This window comes from Antrostomus carolinensis, unplaced genomic scaffold, assembly GCF_000700745.2.
Source record: "Antrostomus carolinensis isolate BGI_N321 unplaced genomic scaffold, ASM70074v2 scaffold6026, whole genome shotgun sequence".
Lineage (NCBI taxonomy): Eukaryota > Metazoa > Chordata > Aves > Caprimulgiformes > Caprimulgidae > Antrostomus > Antrostomus carolinensis.
In genome coordinates, this window is record NW_010323820.1 from 37,940 (window position 1) to 56,994 (window position 19,055).

At 44.0% G+C, this 19,055-nt stretch overlaps 2 protein-coding genes across 4 annotated transcripts in view; one reads left to right on the plus strand and one right to left on the minus strand.

The window, feature by feature from the left end:
* RAF1 (Raf-1 proto-oncogene, serine/threonine kinase) overlaps positions 1-4,860 on the plus strand; it is a 32,853-nt gene extending 27,993 nt beyond the window's left edge. For all 3 annotated transcript variants that reach the window (XM_010170694.1, XM_010170695.1, XM_029085625.1), the window contains 3 exons: positions 588-719; positions 2,614-2,748; positions 3,711-4,860. In XM_010170694.1, coding sequence (XP_010168996.1) covers positions 588-719; positions 2,614-2,748; positions 3,711-3,851 — 408 coding nt within the window. In that variant the 3' untranslated portion in view covers positions 3,852-4,860. The remainder of the gene's footprint in view (positions 1-587; positions 720-2,613; positions 2,749-3,710) is intronic.
* A 3,395-nt stretch (positions 4,861-8,255) lies between these two features.
* MKRN2 (makorin ring finger protein 2) lies at positions 8,256-18,934 on the minus strand (the record flags this gene model as incomplete). The annotated part of the gene is made up of 7 exons (XM_010170696.2): positions 8,256-8,603; positions 9,172-9,316; positions 11,419-11,529; positions 13,582-13,796; positions 15,294-15,598; positions 16,382-16,560; positions 18,806-18,934. Coding segments are annotated over 7 exons (1,228 nt in total), but the record flags the coding sequence as incomplete, so codon positions are not given.
* Between the last annotated feature and the right edge of the window lie 121 nt (positions 18,935-19,055).

Consider the following 19,055-nt stretch of genomic DNA (forward strand, 5'->3'; position numbering starts at 1 on the left):
TTATTAAATCATTCAATGCTGTTTCTTTTAAGTTCTTTAGCTTCATGCTTTTGCTTTGTTTTGCTAAGATGCGAGAATGCTCTTGCATTTCTTCCCTGATCTTTATTATATGCTATTTTGGATTTGGCTTTCATATTTCATGTAGATATTTTGGTACCAATTTTACAAGAGATTAAGTCTAATACAGAATTATATTTTTTCCCCTTCAACACCAATACCTGTTTAAGAACTAGTGGTGAGAGACACATTCAATTGTATGTAAAATGTAACAAAAGTCAATGAATACTGCAAAGTGGAATGATAATAAATTTTCTAATGGTAAAATGCTTGTTGGATTAAAGCATTGCTTTTTTGTTTACTCTCAATTGTATTGATTTTTCGTAATAAGATGCAGAGTAGCACTGCTTGAACTTTTCCAGAGCCTTAGGTAAAACTCATCAAAGGTTTTGAGGTATCCTTTGTTCACTAATTTTTTGGTTGAGCTCACTCTCTCCGCTTTCCAAATACTTTCCCCTTCGCTTGTCATTTCTGTTTCCAAGTTCTATTAATACTGCTCACAATTTGTTTCACTTTTCCTCCCTCCACAGGCACCCGAAGTGATACGGATGCAGGACAGTAACCCGTTTAGCTTTCAGTCGGATGTCTACTCCTATGGAATAGTATTGTATGAACTAATGACAGGAGAGTTGCCATACTCCCACATCAACAACCGAGATCAGGTAAGAAACATTCTCGGAATACTGCATTTTATTTCTGGGCATAGTACATTTTGTTGTCCTTGAGAAATTTAAGATCAAGATAAATGCAAAACAAGAAGTGAAATGTTGTTTACAACATAGAATCCCAGACTGGTTTGGGTCGGAAGGGACCTTAAAGCTCATCCAGTTCCAACCCCCCTGCCAGCAGCAGGGACACCTTCCACTAGACCAGGTTGCTCAAAGCCTCATCCAGCCTGACCTTGAACACTTCCAGGGAGGGGGCATCCACAACTTCCTTAGGCAACATGATTCCTTTCAGCAGTCAGTCTGTGTGTTTGAATGTTTACTTAAACAGGGACAGTGACAGTCAAAGGGAAAAAAAAATCCTTTTTAGAAACATTTTACATGCCCTGTTAATTTATTCATGGGTTAAAGCTTTTGCTGCATCAGTAAGATCTTGGTTTATATACCTGGAGTTCTGTTTTCCTGTTAAATATGCTGCTCTTATCAGCAAGATTGAATTGTGCACTTTTTACTAAGTGAAAAAACAAAAAAAGAAATAGTGGCTGTTGTCAAACCTTTGAGTATTGAATGTTAGTTTGTGTGATTTAGACTAAGTTATATTCTTACCAGTTAACCAATAATTCTAAAGCAGCATGTTAAGGACAGAAACCTCAACTGTTCTCTTTACATGAAAGCTTTTTCTGGCTTAGCAAGTGTAGAGCTAACTCATTCTGTGGGGCATGAACTTCAGACTGTTAGATCTTTCTGATCTGTGTTTTGCTGATCTCCAGTTGCGGTTTGTGTTTTTAGTGTGGTGTTTGTTTGGTTTGGTTTTATTTTAATTAAGTTCTTATAATGACAACTGTGTGTACAGGGACAAACTACTAGATTTTAGCCCCTATTACATTATACAGTCTGCATTCCAACTAGAAGAGGCCAGTTCTGTTAAATTAAGGAAACGTCTTATTTTTAAGGTTGTCTACAAATTGGGATATTGGAATGTGTTTTAATTCATAATGCTGAAATAATATGTAAGCTTTAATAATCATTACTGTCGTAAAACACATGACACTTAAGTGTTCTTGGGAGGGATAGCATATTTCCCAGAGAACAACACTGAGACCTTATTTTAGCAACATTATATTGACCCCCCCTTTTTTTTCCCTGATGCATCATTAGTTGAAAAGAAACAATAGCATTGTTAGTTGTTTACCCCTCCCCCCCCCACTAAAACCCTTTAACTCCCCTCAACCAACCAAACCTACCACCATTTTACCAGATAACACTATAGAGTCAACAACTAAGGTTACTGTAAGTCTGATGAAAATCATGACGACTCTATGAACTTGGACTAAGATAGAAAATATATTTCCCAACACTAATAACGTCTTTTATTGTTTGTCACAAAACAAACCAAATCCCTTTTCTTCCCTTTTTTTGCTGCATTAGTTATGAAGATCACTTTCAGCTTGCTAGCTCTACATCTCCTTTTGCAACATGTTTTCCAGAGATACCTGAAAACACAGTCCTGCTGACAGATTAAGCTGTTGTGCCAAGTTGGCTGCTTGTAACGGCTCAAACTGAGGATTGTTTGTCACTGTAGCCTCTGAGTGAAGGAAACTGCCGTGTCACATCCATGGCACGTAGTATCTCCTGGTCCTTTCTGAATGCAAGAGTTCCTTCACTTGTGGAGCATTACAGACCACACTGTTGCTCTGATTTAGTCACATCCCACATGACACAGAAGCAGGACCGTGGTTTTGGGTAACTAATTTGGACACATCTACAGGGCTCTGCTGGCGTGTGTGCCTGTGGGACTCAGCTTTCATCACCCCGGGGCACTAAAGCTATCAAGCAGTGAAACAAGTTTTACAGCTTTGGTTTTCTGCTACTTTTGCTTGTTCTTTTCTAGATTATTTTCATGGTTGGCCGAGGATATGCTTCTCCAGACCTCAGTAAATTGTATAAGAACTGCCCCAAAGCAATGAAAAGGCTCGTAGCAGATTGTTTGAAGAAAGTTAGGGAAGAGCGACCTCTGTTCCCACAAGTAAGTGTATTCTCAGCATGTAAGTTCCAGAGTATTTGATAAATAGCCATTAGCACACAAAACATTCTACACAGATAAAAGGTTTGGTTTATATTAACTGCAGCCTGCTTCCTATTTTTTCTTTATTCATATGTGCATTTTTCATAACCCAGCTCCCTTAGGCAGTTTTTAATTCTGATTGTACATAGTTCCTGTAAAGGCAGTTTAAAAATATTATGCATGCAGACTGAAGCAGTGTTAGACTAACACTGGAGCAATTTTCCTTTCAACAGCTGACCCATTTTAGAGATAAGCAAAAACAATTCCCTAACACAATAAAAATCAAACCTACTTTTGTATTTACATTTGATTTTAGCATAGGTTTGAGGGAAATGAGAGACCATTCCTCCTTTCCTTCCCCACAACTATGAACAAGCAAACAAAATCCACTGGGGGGATGTAAATTCATGTAGCAATTTTTGGTATTTTGACAAGGGATACTTTACCTTTTCCTGTCACTGTGAGGATGATGATGGTACTTTCTTATACTCTAATATTAAATAGCTGGAATTAATATCAGCAGATTTTGGAAAAATAACTTCTTGCTGTAACCATCAAGTATAACTTGTGTTGTTCAAAATGTTATTTTGTAGAGACAGTGTTAGGCAGAAGATGCAATTCTTTCCCTGTTATGCTATTGGAGGATTGCACAGATGCTTGTTAATTGATCATAACGTCTGTGAACTAATGAACAGTACCCTCCCATCCTCTGAAACTCAGCCAGGCTCCTCAGAGCAGTGAAACTGGAGGGCACAGTTTGATTAGTCAAGCTGGAGTATTCCTGGAGTGTTGTTTTCAGCCCCTCCACGTAGTATATTGTTGCTCTTCAAGGTTTGCTTAAACCCATAATAAATGAAGGTTGAACACTTAATTAGGAAGAGCTGCTTGTCTCACCTTCTTTTAATTTTATGTGTTTTCCACAGATACTGTCATCCATTGAATTGTTGCAACATTCTTTACCCAAAATCAACCGGAGTGCTTCCGAACCCTCTCTGCATCGCGCCGCCCACACAGAGGACATAAATTCATGCACATTAACATCCACAAGACTGCCCGTGTTCTAGGATCGCGCTCACCTTCCCTGGTTCTCTCCAGAGATGGGAAAGGAACAGCAGGAACAGAAATTGTGCTTTTAATGCCTCAGTGTACAGGATCAGTGTCAGCAGGATTATCTGCGTCCCAGTTTTAAGAACAAGCTGCTAAGGATTGCTGCAGTTCTTCTCCTGCAGGGACACAGCTCCACATTGCCTTTTTCTACAGTTTCTTTTACTGGGATAGTTAACAGACGATAAATCAAGAGATCTATTACTATTTTTTTAATAGATGCACTTGAGCCTTATTTTTCCCATACCCAGCAGTGATGGATGTTTCTTTGGCGGTGTTTCTGGATTGAGTTGAATCTGTTCATAAATTGGTATTTTTTCCAGCAAGGATGGCTTGCATCGGCGTGTGAGGGAAGGTGATGTGTTATGGTGCTCCTGGATTGCCCCGTGCCACATCAGGTTGGGGGAATTTGGCCTGAAAAAGGTATCTGCAAACAAGACTGAGGGAAGAGGGAAAATAAACAACTTTCTGGAAATCAGCTCCTGTCTAAGAGCTTTCATCAAGCCAATGAAATAAGTTAAAATGCTAATTCAACACAAAAAATAGTTTTGCAATAGTTTTGCACATAGAAGAAAAACTCTTGCAAAAGAATGGAATATATTCTGAACTGTACTGCTCAGAGAAGGAAGCTAGCCAGTCTTGCTGTGGTCATCTTCAGTCACTTCAGCAGCTCACTTTGGTACTATTGACTTGTTCCTTGCAGCCCGATGAGGGGGTGAGTGCGGAACGCTGGGCGCTTGTGCTCGAGGAAAGGCTGATTCACGTTACCCCCATACTTCTGCAACATGAGCGTAGTCTTCATCCCAGCTGAAGCTGTTGTCCAAGAGATGCACTATCAAGAGGAAACTGAGCATATACAGTTTTTCTTGCTGATTTGGGTTTTAATTTTGTTTTTATTGCTCCTGAGAAAAATGCATTTATTGTAAGCCAAGGTTCCTCTGATTATCTTATTTTAATAAAATAAATTAAATTTTAGGTTTAAGATTCAATGTCATCATTTAATGCAGTAATCCATAGTTCTGACATGTACATCTAGATCTGGAAAACTCAGAAAACTTAATAATTTTTTAAAAGTTACTGGGGTAGATAAAAGCAGTTCCAGTAAAAACACACTTGATATGATGACCTTGTAGGTTTCCAATCACATTCATTACAATATGGTTTTTGTTCTACTGTAACAATCTTTCAGCAGCATCTACTCATTAAGACACCTACACTGATGTACTATTGAGCTATTTATCTTCTGTGAACCTGTTCTCTGCTTAAGTACAAGCCCGTGTTTTATCTTGGCTGAACTCCACAGTGACAAAAAAATAGGTGGTTTAAACTAAGAATATATATTTTTAAATAGCCATTTTTTTTTAAATATGCTCATGAGAGAAAGAATAGGAGCCTGGGACTGTGTGTCTTGCCCAGTGCCTATGGGCTCCTCTCAGATGTCTGTAACCACTGTCATCTTGATCTGAACTGCTGCCTAAAATCTGCTACACAACATACCTGTGCTGTGAGTTTTAACTGTGCAACTCCTACCTGCCTGCAAGAGCCAAATGGCCATTTTTTTGCAGCAAAAAACCCACAAAGCCCTTAGGAAAGGGAAGAGAGGAATGTGAAGTGCATAAGCCAGACATGTACTTAAAAAATACTGTCTGGTTTGTATGTCCTCAGAATATCATATAACATTGTAAGAAAGGTGGAATATTGATCTTCAGGTGATAATTGAGCATGACCATAAAATTTGCTTGCTAAAAAAGTAAATGGAGGGTTGAAGGAAACTGTTCCTTATAGTTCTGCATGATTTTTAATAATATTTGTGGTATTTTAACTGTAGCCCTCTCTTAACGTCATTTATTTCTTGTTTTACCTTCATTATAACAGGTGTCAGTTTAAGAAGAAAAAAAAAAGGATAAATGGTAAGCTGCTTTTACTTGAGCAGTAATTTCAGAAATGAAACCATTAATGCCTCAGTTTTAAAACAGGTTATGTATCTCTTGAAAAAATTACAATTTTTTTTAATAAATAGGCTTATTTTGACCAGCAGTTGATGTTAAATTAGATGAAAGCTGCTAAGTGAAAAGTATTTAAAAGGTCAGAGTTTCTAAGTCTTACTGCTCTTAAATTAAAACATCTGTTTATGTTGTCCGCAGGTGGCTCTGAAAAACAACTTATCTTCTTAATTTCAGGCTGCTGGTACTTGGTTCGTTGTCTTGGGGCAAAGTAAATCAGGAATGTCTTGTTTAAGGTCAACAACATCCTCTCCATTGACTTTTTTTTTAAATATATTTTACTACTGAAAATATTTCTCCCTGGGGGAAAAAAAAAAGGGTACAAGACCAGCTGGAAACAAAGTTCAGTGGGGACGGTAAGGGCTGTGTCAGTATTTTGGGGTAGAGAGTAGGCCTGGGCAAGTGCTCCTCAGCATTCACCTCCGAGTACTACCTGTGAGACTTGATTTTCCTTCACCTTTGTAATTAGTGCTGAAGAATTACACTGACATGACTTACTGGAGCGAGATTGGCACTGCTGCCTTCGTGTGCCACTTTCAAAAAGCAGCTGACAGGTAAGTGGTTACAGATGCTGACAAGCCAAGGCCTGACTGTGCAGGAAGCAGTGTTAAAAATTAACTTTAAATTAAGAATTGTGGAAAATTCCTGGGTCAGAACAGAGTAGAATTTGCACGTGCAATGTGGGGGAAGCCTGGGCCAGCAGGGATGGGGGAGCTCTCCCTCCCTCTTCTGTTGGGACCCTTACAGAAACTCCGTATTTCCATCCAGAATGTTTCTCAGCTTCAGTTCTAACCCAGAACTGCCACCAGATGAAGCGGATAATCCCGGAGTCACTAAATTTGGTGCCATTTAAAAATGCTGGAATCCCAGATTAAGGTTCCTGCTGTTTGCTTCACAGTGACCCACATCCTGTAACCACCCCAGCAGCGCCCTATCTGCCGTCTGTCCTAAGGGCTTTTGCACAAGTGTCTCTAAACACACTTTGCTTCACAACACCAATAACTTCTGCTCACGTCTTCACACAGACAAGCAGCCTTTGAAAGCTCTGCAGTCTTGTCCTCAAGCCCGCAGTTACACTGGCTCCTGCTTATTTGAAGCTTGTACGTTGAGAAAACTGCCACTGCAGTAGAGTCCAGACTGAATTTTTAGTTTAATTGCAAAGTTAGTTAATACAAATGACTGAGCAGTATTAACTTCTTACAGCAAATTGCTTTTGCAACACCAGTGTTTGTTTGGTTTTTTTTTTAACAAAAATAAAATTCAGTAAAGATTTTTATGGTTGGACTCAATGATCTTAAAAAGTCTTTTCCAACCTAACAATTCTAATTCTGTTAACTCAGAAGAGCTTTGCCTTAATCCCTTGCACCTCCCCGCCCTTTAATGCTGCTCTCCTTCCTCTGGACAGGCAGCTGGAGGTGAGGGAGCCAGCTCTTGGGGATGGGGAAGGACTGGTGATGGCACTAAAGGCCACTCCTGTGGGCAATGTCTCAGCTCTGCCAGCTGCGGCTGGGGATGGGAGTGCAGGGGACATGGGGCTGCTCTGAGCTGTCCTGGAGCTCCAGCAGGGTCTCTCTGGGCTGGGGGGACAGGGAGACACAGGTCCTGAGTATCGAGCTGTCAGCCATGGTTAAGAAAAGCAGCATTTACAAAAAAAAAACCCCAATTATTTTTAACTGAAAGTATTTATGTTGTAGAGTTGCAAACTGTAAGGAGATCAGAAAATTACTTAGTTACTTCATTTAATTTCAGCTACTTCACTTAACCTGAATCAAGGTTTCCTTTCCAGTTAAATACATTTAATGAATTTAATTGAAGAAAAATTTAACTATTATTGTTGCAATGACTATTTAAGGACCTACTTACTCTCATCATACAGTTTCCAAAAATCCAGTCTGTGCTGTAAGTTTAATTTAGCTGTCTGTTGTGGCTCCTGCATTGCTCTGCCTGAACATATTACTCACTACAGTTGTATTTGCTTTACAATGGGTGCTTAAATTATTTTAAAGCAAGGGTAGGAACTTGCAGGATCTCTGAGAGCCAGGCACTGTCCAAGCTCCAATACAGAAGCACTCACTGTAAAATACAGTAAACTGGATTCTGAGCTCTAGGTCCTACTCTGAGGTATAATGTAAATGTAGTAGTTCTTAAATCTCCTTTTTTAAGGGAAAACAAACAAAAAAAGAGCTACACTGACTATTATTCCCAGTGGGCTTCTGTAGATACACAATTAGTGATTAGTGAAGGAAAAAAAACCAAAACACCCAAAATAGTACCAGCTTAAGCTTTAAATTATAAGAGAGGAGCTGTACTTGCACTACTGCTCAGCTCACAAGACAGCCAAAGAAGGAGAAAACCCTCTTGGGATGAAGGGATTTTTTTCCATGCAATCAATTTAACTTTTAAAATATATTTTAGTATTTTTGTTGCCATACAAAAACTATGTGAAAACTTTTACCAGGACTGCACAAGGAAACCACAGGTCACGGTCATTCTAACTGTGCTGTAGAAAGTAAAAGCATCGCTAAATCAATAGCCAGATCGCTACAGGAGACAGCAGCTCCAGCTCTACTGAGAAGTAGTGGAATCCTCATCGGCCCCAGAAAGGTGCATGAAAAGTTCTCCAAGTTCTGTTACTTCATCGTCCGTGCTGGTCACAGTCCTGCTTTCTCTGTCTTCAATGAAGTCCCACAGACGAACAGAATTGAAGAACTGGAATAGGAGAAAACCGGATTGAGCACAGCCCAGCACTTGTCACGGTTCCATCAAAGTGTTTTTCCTTACCAGTCTTATTTCTTCATTTAAAAAAAAAAAAAAGCCAGAAGTTGAGACTTAAAGCCAGGTTTGTGCTCAGATTTACTAACAATCGCTACAACATCTGCTGTTAAATTCAAAGTGGCAGCCGCTCTCTTCACTGTGAATGTGGGAGGTGAAACGAGCGGGTGTTACTGAGCTGTCTCCACATTAATCCAGTGGCCCAGGCATAACGAGGTTTGGAGAAGGCTCTGGCCTTTGCAGCTGCACTGTACGTCTCCTTGCAACTACTGTGAAGACAGGTTTGCCAGGAGAAGGACTGGTTGAAAAAATAAACGATAATAAATTTTTGCTATTAAAGGAAAGGTGCCTTCTCCTTCCCTAATAACAAACCTTTGCCTCCAGGAAAGTTGAGAGCTGCTTTCTTCACTTCTCCAAGGCCGTGCATGGTATGAACCAGATTTAAGTATCACATTTTACATTCAAACTGTGTTTTTTAGTTACAACAGGCTGGTGTATGCCTTACCCGCACGGTCCCCTCAGAGCTCAGCTGCTTCCGTGGTTTTTCAGGTTCAGCTCGCGTCCCATCTGGATAAGCATGAAGGTAAAGACACTTTCCTCCAAATGGGCAGGTTCCTTTCCCTTGTTCAAAGTACTTGCAGGGTTTCTTCCTGATTTAATTAGAAGAGAGAGTTACTGCCTGCAGCTAGTAAGGAGTAGATAGAATTCACTCTCCACAGCTGCTTCTCTCATCATTAGCGATGCCAAGTACTGCTCCTGTTAACACCGACAGAGTTTTGGTCTAGGCCCCAACTGATCGCAGTCAAAATAGATGGGAAAGATTATTAAAAGTGATCAAAAATACATAAAAGCACAGCATCATAACAAAAAAAAGATTAAAATATCTTAAGGCAGGGAAAGTGAGGGATGTTCCAACAATGTCATCAATCTGACACGTGCAATGAACAAACCCCTTGCTATTTCTCCAGCAACATTCCACTCCTGTATGTCCTACCACTACATTTTTATGACCCCGTTCCTCTCATCATCTCTTTTAGAAGTTCTATGACAATACTTTGTTAATTCAAGTTTCCACCAGCTTTGTTGTTCAACTCAGCGGTTCTAGCTGGGTAGCAGATTGTTGTAAAGGTGTCCCTCACAGAGGTCACACAACCGTCCTCGGGGCAGTGGGGAGGAGGAGGATGGATTGTTCTACAATGAAAAACATCTGAAGAGGAAACTACAGGGATTGAACTTGTAAACTTAATATGCAAATAGTGAGGAAACTGGTTCCTAAGGCAGAGATACAGTCTGGCAAATAGCAACTAAATGGAGAAAGCACATTAACAAAAAAAACAACCCAAACCCCACCCAGGCAATGCATTAAAAGCTGAATGAATTTCTCTTGGTTTGGAACACAAGAGGTCTGTGACTTCCAGGTTTCTAGGTCTGACTTTTCCCCTCATGCACCAGCATATAAATTGGAATGGATTTGTGCTGGTGTGAGCCCCGCTCTTAGCTTAGACTCCCCTTTATTAGCACTTTTTCATTCCATGCAAGACTCAAGTTAAACTGACTGCCAAGGGATCTAGCCAGAAAAACCTCTCTGGTACAGAAATTGTATCTACAACACAATGTATCAGTCTCAGCTGAGCACTTAAGCAAAAACCCCTTTTTAAAATTCTCTTCTATATAACAGGCTCCAAGAGCCAAACCCCAATTTCCAACACTACCTGACACCTCCGTTCCAGTGACACCTGACTGAGAACGTGGCAGTTCATAAGCACTGAGGCTTTTGAGCACAACTTCCTACCCTCAATTCAAAGCTCTCACAAATTAAAATGAAAAACCACAACAGCAAAAGGCTACTGAAAAACAAACCATATCTGAAGAACCTCAAGTTAAAGTGATTGATTTTACTCAAATATTTTGCCTGACTGTAAACCAAGACAAGATGCTGAGTTCACTGAACTGTGTTCAACTCTCCCGCTGTGCTCCAACAGGACTTCAGGGACTTAAATCTGCCCCAGCAGCTGAAAAGCAGCTGGTAGCAACAGCTACACACAGATTTAAGTCAGGCCTGGTTTTTCCCTGCACTCCAAAGGCTGGTGCACATCATGGAACAGAGCTGTACAACCTTCAGCAAACAGGATCATTGCTCACTCGGATCAAGCACAGAGCTGCTTGTTCACCCTTAAAAAGAGGGGGGAGGTCAGTAACAGTGCCCCACTGTTCTGTGAGCAATGGAACAACCGCGCTACAGGCGAGTGCAGCTTTGCAAAGCTGCTGTACAACTTCCCGTCAGCAGAGCTCTCCCAGTGCTCCCAGCACCAGGCACATCATCATTGGACAACAAAAGGAATGCAGTCCTGTAGTATTTTCCATTTCCAGTAGACATTACAAAAAGCCCTGTGAATTTTTATCCCTATTTCAAGAGACGATTACATTTGTTTCCTCAGTAACTGACACCCTTCCAGGCAGTTATGTCTGAGGGGTGAACAGAAAATGCATGAAACCACTTTTGGCAAGTCGACTGAACGAGCTTCAGCATCGCGGAGCACAGTGAGTTTGAAGAAGTTCTGATCTGTAATTACGCACCAGACCCTTCTGTGGCAGTCACAAAGTCAAATAAAAGTGTTAACAGAGGTGAAGAGTTCCTTGCAGAATGGTTTGTAATTACACAAATTTAAAGATACAGGTGCTTGGATGGACTAAGTCCCGGTGTATCTCTCCTGAGCACAACGTAACCACTGTTTGTGGTGACTGAACTTACCCCACTCCCTGCTTAAATGCTTCGATCAGCTCATTTTTCTTCTCCTGGTCTTCTACCCAGTACGCGCTGGGAATGACAAACTCGGATATCACACGGCACTCGGGGCAAGACCTGAATGGATCGAGACAAAACAGCAACGCTGCGTTACTTCCCGAGATCCCCAGCCCTCAGTGAGGGCGCCAGGAACAGAACAGCAGGCTCCTGAGGGAAAGGGAGATGGTTTGTCACAGCGAAGCAGCAGCCACCCCCTCACTCATTAGTGCAGCACACAGGCACGTTTGTTATTAGTTTACATTGAAATAATCCCAATTCAGTGTGGTCAGGGCTTGTGCAACCTCGTGGTTGTTTCTAGACTTGAACACAAGTCACAGGTATTTCCTCAGGATGCAGCAAACGGCACCTGCACATCCCAGCCTGCAGAAATGAGCTGTAACCAGCAGGTGAGCGGGGGCTGCAGCTGCCGCGGAGCGGGAAGCCAAAGCAGCTGGAACAAGCCCAAGGAAGGTCTCCAAGCCTCCTGAAAGCGCTCGGACTTGGGGTGAGCTGTTCACTTAGTGGTTTTGTGAGATAGATTTCTAAATGAGGGATTAAGATCAAGAATCAAATTATGCAACTCCAGGTACCTCAGCAAGCCTAAGAAAGGCTTTGCTACCCCCTACCCCATCTCCCAGCAGGCAGCGCTCGCAGAACTAAGCCCAGTCCCCCCTTCAGACCAACTCAGCAATGACCAGTACATTCACCATTATGGAGAAATGGAGAAAACACCTTTGAAGAATTTGGATTAGTATTTAATCCATACTCAACAGATTCCAGGGTGCCACGTCTGGAAAAAACAAACACCAACCAACAAAAACCCCCACCGCACCGTCCCTCCTGTGAGGGGCAGAATATCTCAGTGCTCGTCCAACAGGAGCTCCACTCCAATACAGGGTATGTCCTAATGGTCCGGTCCCTTCCATTAAATTTACTATAAAAGTTGTGCAGAAATGTCTATTTTGGCAGAAGACTGAAAATATTTCCCACCTTTTCCTCAGCGTGCTTGTAACTTGAAAGAGTTTTCAAAGAGATGCTCAAAAAAGGACATTGGCCTAATTATCATAGAAGGGTTTGGGTTGGAAGGGACCTTAAAGATCATCCAGTTCCAACCCCATTGGATGCTTTAATGTTTGGAATACATTTTTATAGAGCTAGAAGATGAAGGCATTCACTCAGACACAGATACCTGTGTGGTAAGTGGGACATTCAGCTTCAGTAGCTGCCAGTTAGAGAAAAACCCAGTAATTAAGCACACACATGGAAAAAAAGGAGCCCTTGTTTTTGCACACAGGTGAAGGTTAACAAGGACTCAGCTGTTCCAGAGTCCCCTTGTGTGCACTCTGCCCCACCCTCGACACAAGTTCCAAAGGGCCAAGCTCTTCCCATTCAGGACCACAACATGTAAGTAAGCTGTTCCCAAAGGACACCTGATGCATCCTAGTGGTGTTGAAGGTAGTTCCCATAGCCACGCTCCAACGTCGTGGAATGTACCAGACTTGGACCAGGATTTTCTGAGCTCAGATCTTATTAATGGCTACAACAGTATTTACAGCTTCAGAACCCCTTATCACCCCTTTTATTTCCATCTCATAGAATCATAGACTGGTTTGGGTTGGAAGGGACCTTAAAGATCATCCAGTTCCAACCCCCCTGCCAGCAGCAGGGACCCCTTCCACTAGACCAGGTTGCTCAAAGCCTCATCCAACCTGGCCTTCAACACTTCCACGGAGGGGGCATCTACAACCTCCCTGGGCAACCTGGGCCAGTGTCTCACCACCCTCACAGTGAAGAACTTCTTCCTAATATCTCATCTAAACCTCCCCTCTTTCAGCTTAAACCCATTTCCCCTTGTTTTGTCATTAACTGCCCTTATGAAAAGTCCTTCCCCAGCTTTCTTGTAGCCCCTTCAGGTACTGGGAGGCCGCTATAAGATCTCCCCGGAGCCTTCTCTTCTCCAGGCTGAACAGCCCCAACTCTCTCAGTCTGTCCTCATAGGAGAGGTGCTCCAGCCCTCGGATCATATCCTGGTGGCCTCCTCTGGACTTGTTTGTCAAGACAAAGCACACCGGAGAGCCCGTCTCACTCACACAGGCCACTCAGAAGAGACACTGGTCAACGTGAACTTACTTTATGATTGGATTCTCAAACTGCTTGGCACACCTCCACTGCCGGATGCAAGACAAGCAGTACGTGTGATTGCAGTTGGAAAGGATCCCAAACCTCCTCTCGGAGGCCGACGGTTTCTCGTACACCACCTCCATGCAGATACTGCACACTTTGTCCTGACTTGCCTGAAAGGCAAAGGCCTTCTCCATGTCGTGCTCAAACGTCGCCATGCACACCTGCCACAGGAGAGACGTCACTGGTTATTGCAGCCCACAGATCAGCCTGCTCCTTGTAAAACAAAAGTGTCTATAAAAAGGATCTGTTACAGGAAAAACAAGGTACACTTAGGATTAAAAGTATCATTCCTGCCCTTCACTGTCATAATTTAATTTTAAGAACACTAAATGCAATCACACATTTCAGCCCTTCAATGTTCTCTGCAGCTTCAGGACTATCAGAAGTCAGGCTGCCCAAACACTCTTAACTTACACCTTTCTAAATCTCTGTTGTGGAACAGCTATTGCACAAGGAGATGCTTCAAATACACCTAAAAAACAGCTAATTCAGGGTCCAGAATGGGCACCACACTTGAGATGTTACCCTGTTTAGCATGAAGGCTGCAGTCTGCTGCTGGACACTAAGCTTCACTCCAGCTAAGGAATTACTCTCCCATTACAGGCTTTCCTCCAGCATTTCTCCTGGCAGCATCCCAGCAGCTCCGATCAGGAACCAACTTACACTCTCTCAGCACCACAAGGTGAGCTGGTGGTTACACCTGCATAGTTCTATCTCCTGCTTTTCAAAGTTCTCAGGACTTGACAAGTAAAATGAACGTAAAAGACTTAAAATAATAATAATAATAATAATAGAAACAAAACAACTCCCCATCAGTAGCAGCATTTTGGGGAGCACACCTCATCCAGCGCACACCTCTGCTTCCCCGGCTGAGCACCTGAGAGCAGTGGTGACGGGCACTGTGCCAGCTATCCACAAACCCCTGTGACAACTCCTACCCCTGCACGTCTGACAAGTGTATGCTGACTGCACAAAACCTGAGCTTTAACCTCCTGAATTCTACTCCAGACTCTGGAGACACTTAGGATTCAGTAACCGCTAACGCTGCTGGCCTTTCTCCTCTCAGCCTTGAGAACCGCTGGACCTGACCAGCCCTGGCCTGACGCTGTAGCCAGGCAGAGAGGAGCAGCCCCCTCAGCCCATTGTTACCCAGCCAATTCCTCATCCAGTCCCTCCAGCCATCCTGCTTCAAGTTCAGCTCCAAAACCTTTGTACTCCATTCAGTCTGTACCTCCTAGACCCTGCTCTGAAATCAGCCATGACCAAGAGAAGACAATGGTCACAAACTGGAAAACAGGAGGTTCAACCTAAACATGAGGAAAAACTTCTTCACTGTGAGGGTGCCAGAGCCCTGGGACAGGCTGCCCAGGGAGAGTGTGGACTCTCTTTCTCTGGAGATGTTCAAAACCCGCCTGGACACAATCCAGGTGACCCTGCTCTAGTTGGTGTAAGAGGTATCTGCACCTTCATTACCAATTAAACCCCAGATGCTTGAACAGACCACTCTTAGAATCACTTTCCAGCTAGATAAACAATGAAACAAAAGTTCTTTGGAACAAGAGCACCTTCTACAGAACACGTCTTGGGATTTTAGAGCAAACCAACCAAATCTCACACTGAGCAAAGCAGATCTCTCACTAATTTCATGACAGTATTACCATCTCATGAGCCTTCCTCTGCTCTTGGTTGAAAGGGTGAAGCACTTGCAACCCACATATCTCACACACGTCTCCGTGGAGGTAAAGGCAGCGATCTCCAAAGTGGCATGCTCCCGCTGCGGCGTAAGGACACAGCTGCTCTCCATCAGCACACGACCTGCCAGCCACCGGATCTTCCAGCCCGCTGCAAATTGCTTCCAAATACGAATGGGGCTTCATCTCCAGATTATCGTTTTGGTCACTGCAACAGAGCACATCGCCTGTGGCACTGGGCTTCTGCTTTTCTTCATTCAGTCCACACAGATCTTAGGGAACAGAAATGTGATATGAACCATACAAGACACAGCACAAAACCGACACAAGAAGCTCCGTGTGATTTCCAACAATTATCATGGGGGTTTTTTTGTATGTTTAGTTTTTTTAAATAGTTTTCTTCCCAATTAAATCTCATCTCTAATCCCCTTTTGCTCACAAATCACAAGAAATTTTACAAATTACCTACTGAAAAGCCCAATTTCAAGGTCTTTTCTGTTTACAACTAGGATAAAACATCCTCTTGTTTCACATGAGGGCAACTGGCCCCTTCGGTGGGACAGTGAGAGCGGCAGGAAGGGAGGTGGCTCCTCTGCCCTGCTGCCAGGCACAGACCGATGTCCCCATGCTTGTGTTCCCAAGGGCTGGCACAATCCTCCACAGAGCACACGCTGGGTACTCTGGCACAAAGCAGCCAGGTTTCTCACCATTTCAAACGTCCTCACGTTGAGAACAAAATGTACAAAAAGATCCGAGGGCAGAGATATTCTAACTAAAAAAAAAGCTGAATCAGAACAAAAAAAAAAAACCCACCCCCCAAAAAATCCCCCAAAACAAACCCCATCCTTCAGGGAAGACCAGGCTAAAAGCCAGTCAGCCAGACACGGTGATTAAACACGGACAGGAACAAGGGCTCCCAGGAAAGAGGCCTCCTCGGTGGGCAGTCTGCCCGCACCTCTCCAGCTCTCCACGAAACTCGAGTGATGAAAGGAGAAAAAACTGCCTGACTCCTGCCAAGCCCTGGGGAGGATGAGCACAGCACGGCTCCCACTCACTTCTGTCCCTGAGCACCAGTGTCTTCTTCTCCCGCTTGCCAGTCTCGTGCAGCCTGCTCCTGCTGAGGGGCGCGCCGTGCTCGGCGGGATAGCGAGGGCTGTGCAGCGCTGCTGACGAGAGGGGAGGCGGCGCAGGGGCCGCTGCGCCCCCCGACGCGGGAAGTCTGATGTGGTCATACCTACCAAGGGAAAAAGACAGAATGAGGGTTACAAAGGGTCAACTCGACAGTGGTGGCAGGACAGTTCCTCAGCTGAATGTTTAAAAAAAACCAAACTGAGTAGCTGTGGGGTCTTTTTAAAGGATTGTTCTGACAAGTTGTTGTGGTTTTAACCCGGCTGGCAGCCAAACACCACGCAGCCGCTCACTCAGTCCCTCCCAGCTGGGGTTGGGGGAGAAACTCAGAAAGGTAAAAATGAGAAAACTCATGGGTTGAGATAAAAATCTATTTAATAATTCAAATAAAATTAAAATTATAATGATAGTAATAGAAATAATGCAGTATACAACTGAGTGATGCACAGTGCCCACTGACTGATGCTCAGCCCATTCCTGGCAAGTGATCCCAGAGGAGAAAAAAATCCCAAAACCCCAATCCCAGAAGAGAGATCGAGCTTCCCTCAATTCCCAGCCAACCCTCATCTGCACACTGAGTGTGACATTCTACGATAGTGAATATTCCACTGGCCAGTTTGGGTCCCTCGCTTTTGCTGTGCTCCCCTCCAGCTTCTTGCACACCTGCAGACTGGAAAAACACGGGAAGTTGGAATGTCCTTGATTTCTTAGCAACAACTACAAACATTAGTTTATCATCAACATTCCTCTCGTACCAAACCCCACGCTGAATCCAAAATGCAGCACTGTTCTAGCTACTGAGAAGAAAATTAGCCCTGTCCCAGCTGAAAGCAGGACACAACCTGACTGAGCTGCTCAGTCTTGCAAAGCCAAACTAAGAGGTTTCTCCCCGTCAGAAAATGGACGCCTCTGAAAGCACCACCTGGATTTTCCTCTCCAGAGACACCCAGCACAGCTGAAAGAACATTATTCACCTGCATATTAAACTAGATCTTCATCATCCCCTCACACAAACAGGTTTGCTGACATTTCTCAGAGAAGCAACATCAAAACCCTGTGCAGGAAGGAGTGATGTTTTGTGGTCATGTTTTCCCCTCACAAGCAGCACCACCGAGACATTGCTCCCACTCCCCAGGAGAAGATGCAGTGTTTGCATACAGGATACATCCCATAAAGCTGTGCAAATGCCCTCCAGCAGCAGAGCAGAAGCTGAGTGCAGTAAAGAGGCTGGTCTAGTAGAGCCACAGACACACCTGAACTCTAGAATTTTTTGATGGGATCAAAACTTTTCTGTGTATCTGTCTCTGGTCCTGCACTTAGTGCCCCAGACACGCATCGAGCGCCCTGAACTCCAGCACAACAGCTGGAGAACCACACCACTCCGCAGCCGTGGTGACAGTCCAGACAGTACAGCGGGGTCCCCGTGAACGACACGGCCGCCAGCAACAGCACACATGGCTAATTCCACGTGAGCAGCTAAGGGAAGCTGCAGAAATCACTGATGTTCAATCCCCTGATCCAAGTGTGGTACCACGGACCGAGCAAAGGGGAGGGAAGGGAACTGAGCCATCGCAACCACAGCGGTGCTGTGAGATCCCCTGTTGTTGGCAGGTGAAGGTACAAGCACAGGCTTCTCACCCCAACTACAATTTTTCCACAAAGGAGCCACAGGCTGCCCTATGGCACATCCCTGATGGGATGGAACAACATTTACTAACACATAACATTTACTAGAGTGTTTCTCCAGGGGTTTTAATCAGAAGACTTCAGGAAAAGGTGTGGAACTGCCCAGCTTTCCCACCAAACCTGGGGGAGTGCGAGAAAAACACTTTGCTCAGAGACAGAAGTGGAAGTCCTTAAAATTGTGTATTAGAATAGGCATGAAGGAGGCTGTGATACCTCAGGAAAACTGAGTGAAGCACTGCCAAAACACTGCCCACTGCCAAAACACTGCCCAGGGCCAAAAACACTGCCTGCTGCCAGCCACTTCTGTCATACAGAAAGCAAACCATACGGGCAAATACTACTGCATGGGAAGCTGCAGGCTTTGTTTTTTGCATTTAATAGGTCTTACTACAGTAAGAACCGAATGAAAACTGCATATGAAATCTAAAGTTTAATTTCTACAGAGGAAAATAACTGCTGAAGCCGAGACAGAGTAAAACTGTGATATAAGATCCATAAGCTGGTTTTGGTACTGGGGGAAAAAGCTCCTATCTAATATATTATTTCATTCCCTTTCTCACCTTCTCTCTTCCCGACCTGTGATGCCCGGGGGGTTCGAAGCTGACTGCACACGGCTGTTGTGCCCAGCTCTGAACTCCCTGTTCCCAAAGGGGCAAGGCTGTTACCTGCAGCGAGCTCCGTAGGCGCACTGTCCCTTCTGGTAGTACTTGCAGATGGTGGAGGATTTGCTGGTGGACAGGTCGTGCGAGAACAGGCACTTGGTCCCCTCCCGACACACGCCCTGCATGTAGTACCTGGGGAGGAGCGGTTCTGGTCAGGCAGCCGCGGCTCCGGACACGCGGACCGCAGCCGGGAACCCGCACACCGGGGCGGTAACAGCTCCCCGCGCCCACGGCCGCGCCTGGCGATCGCCTC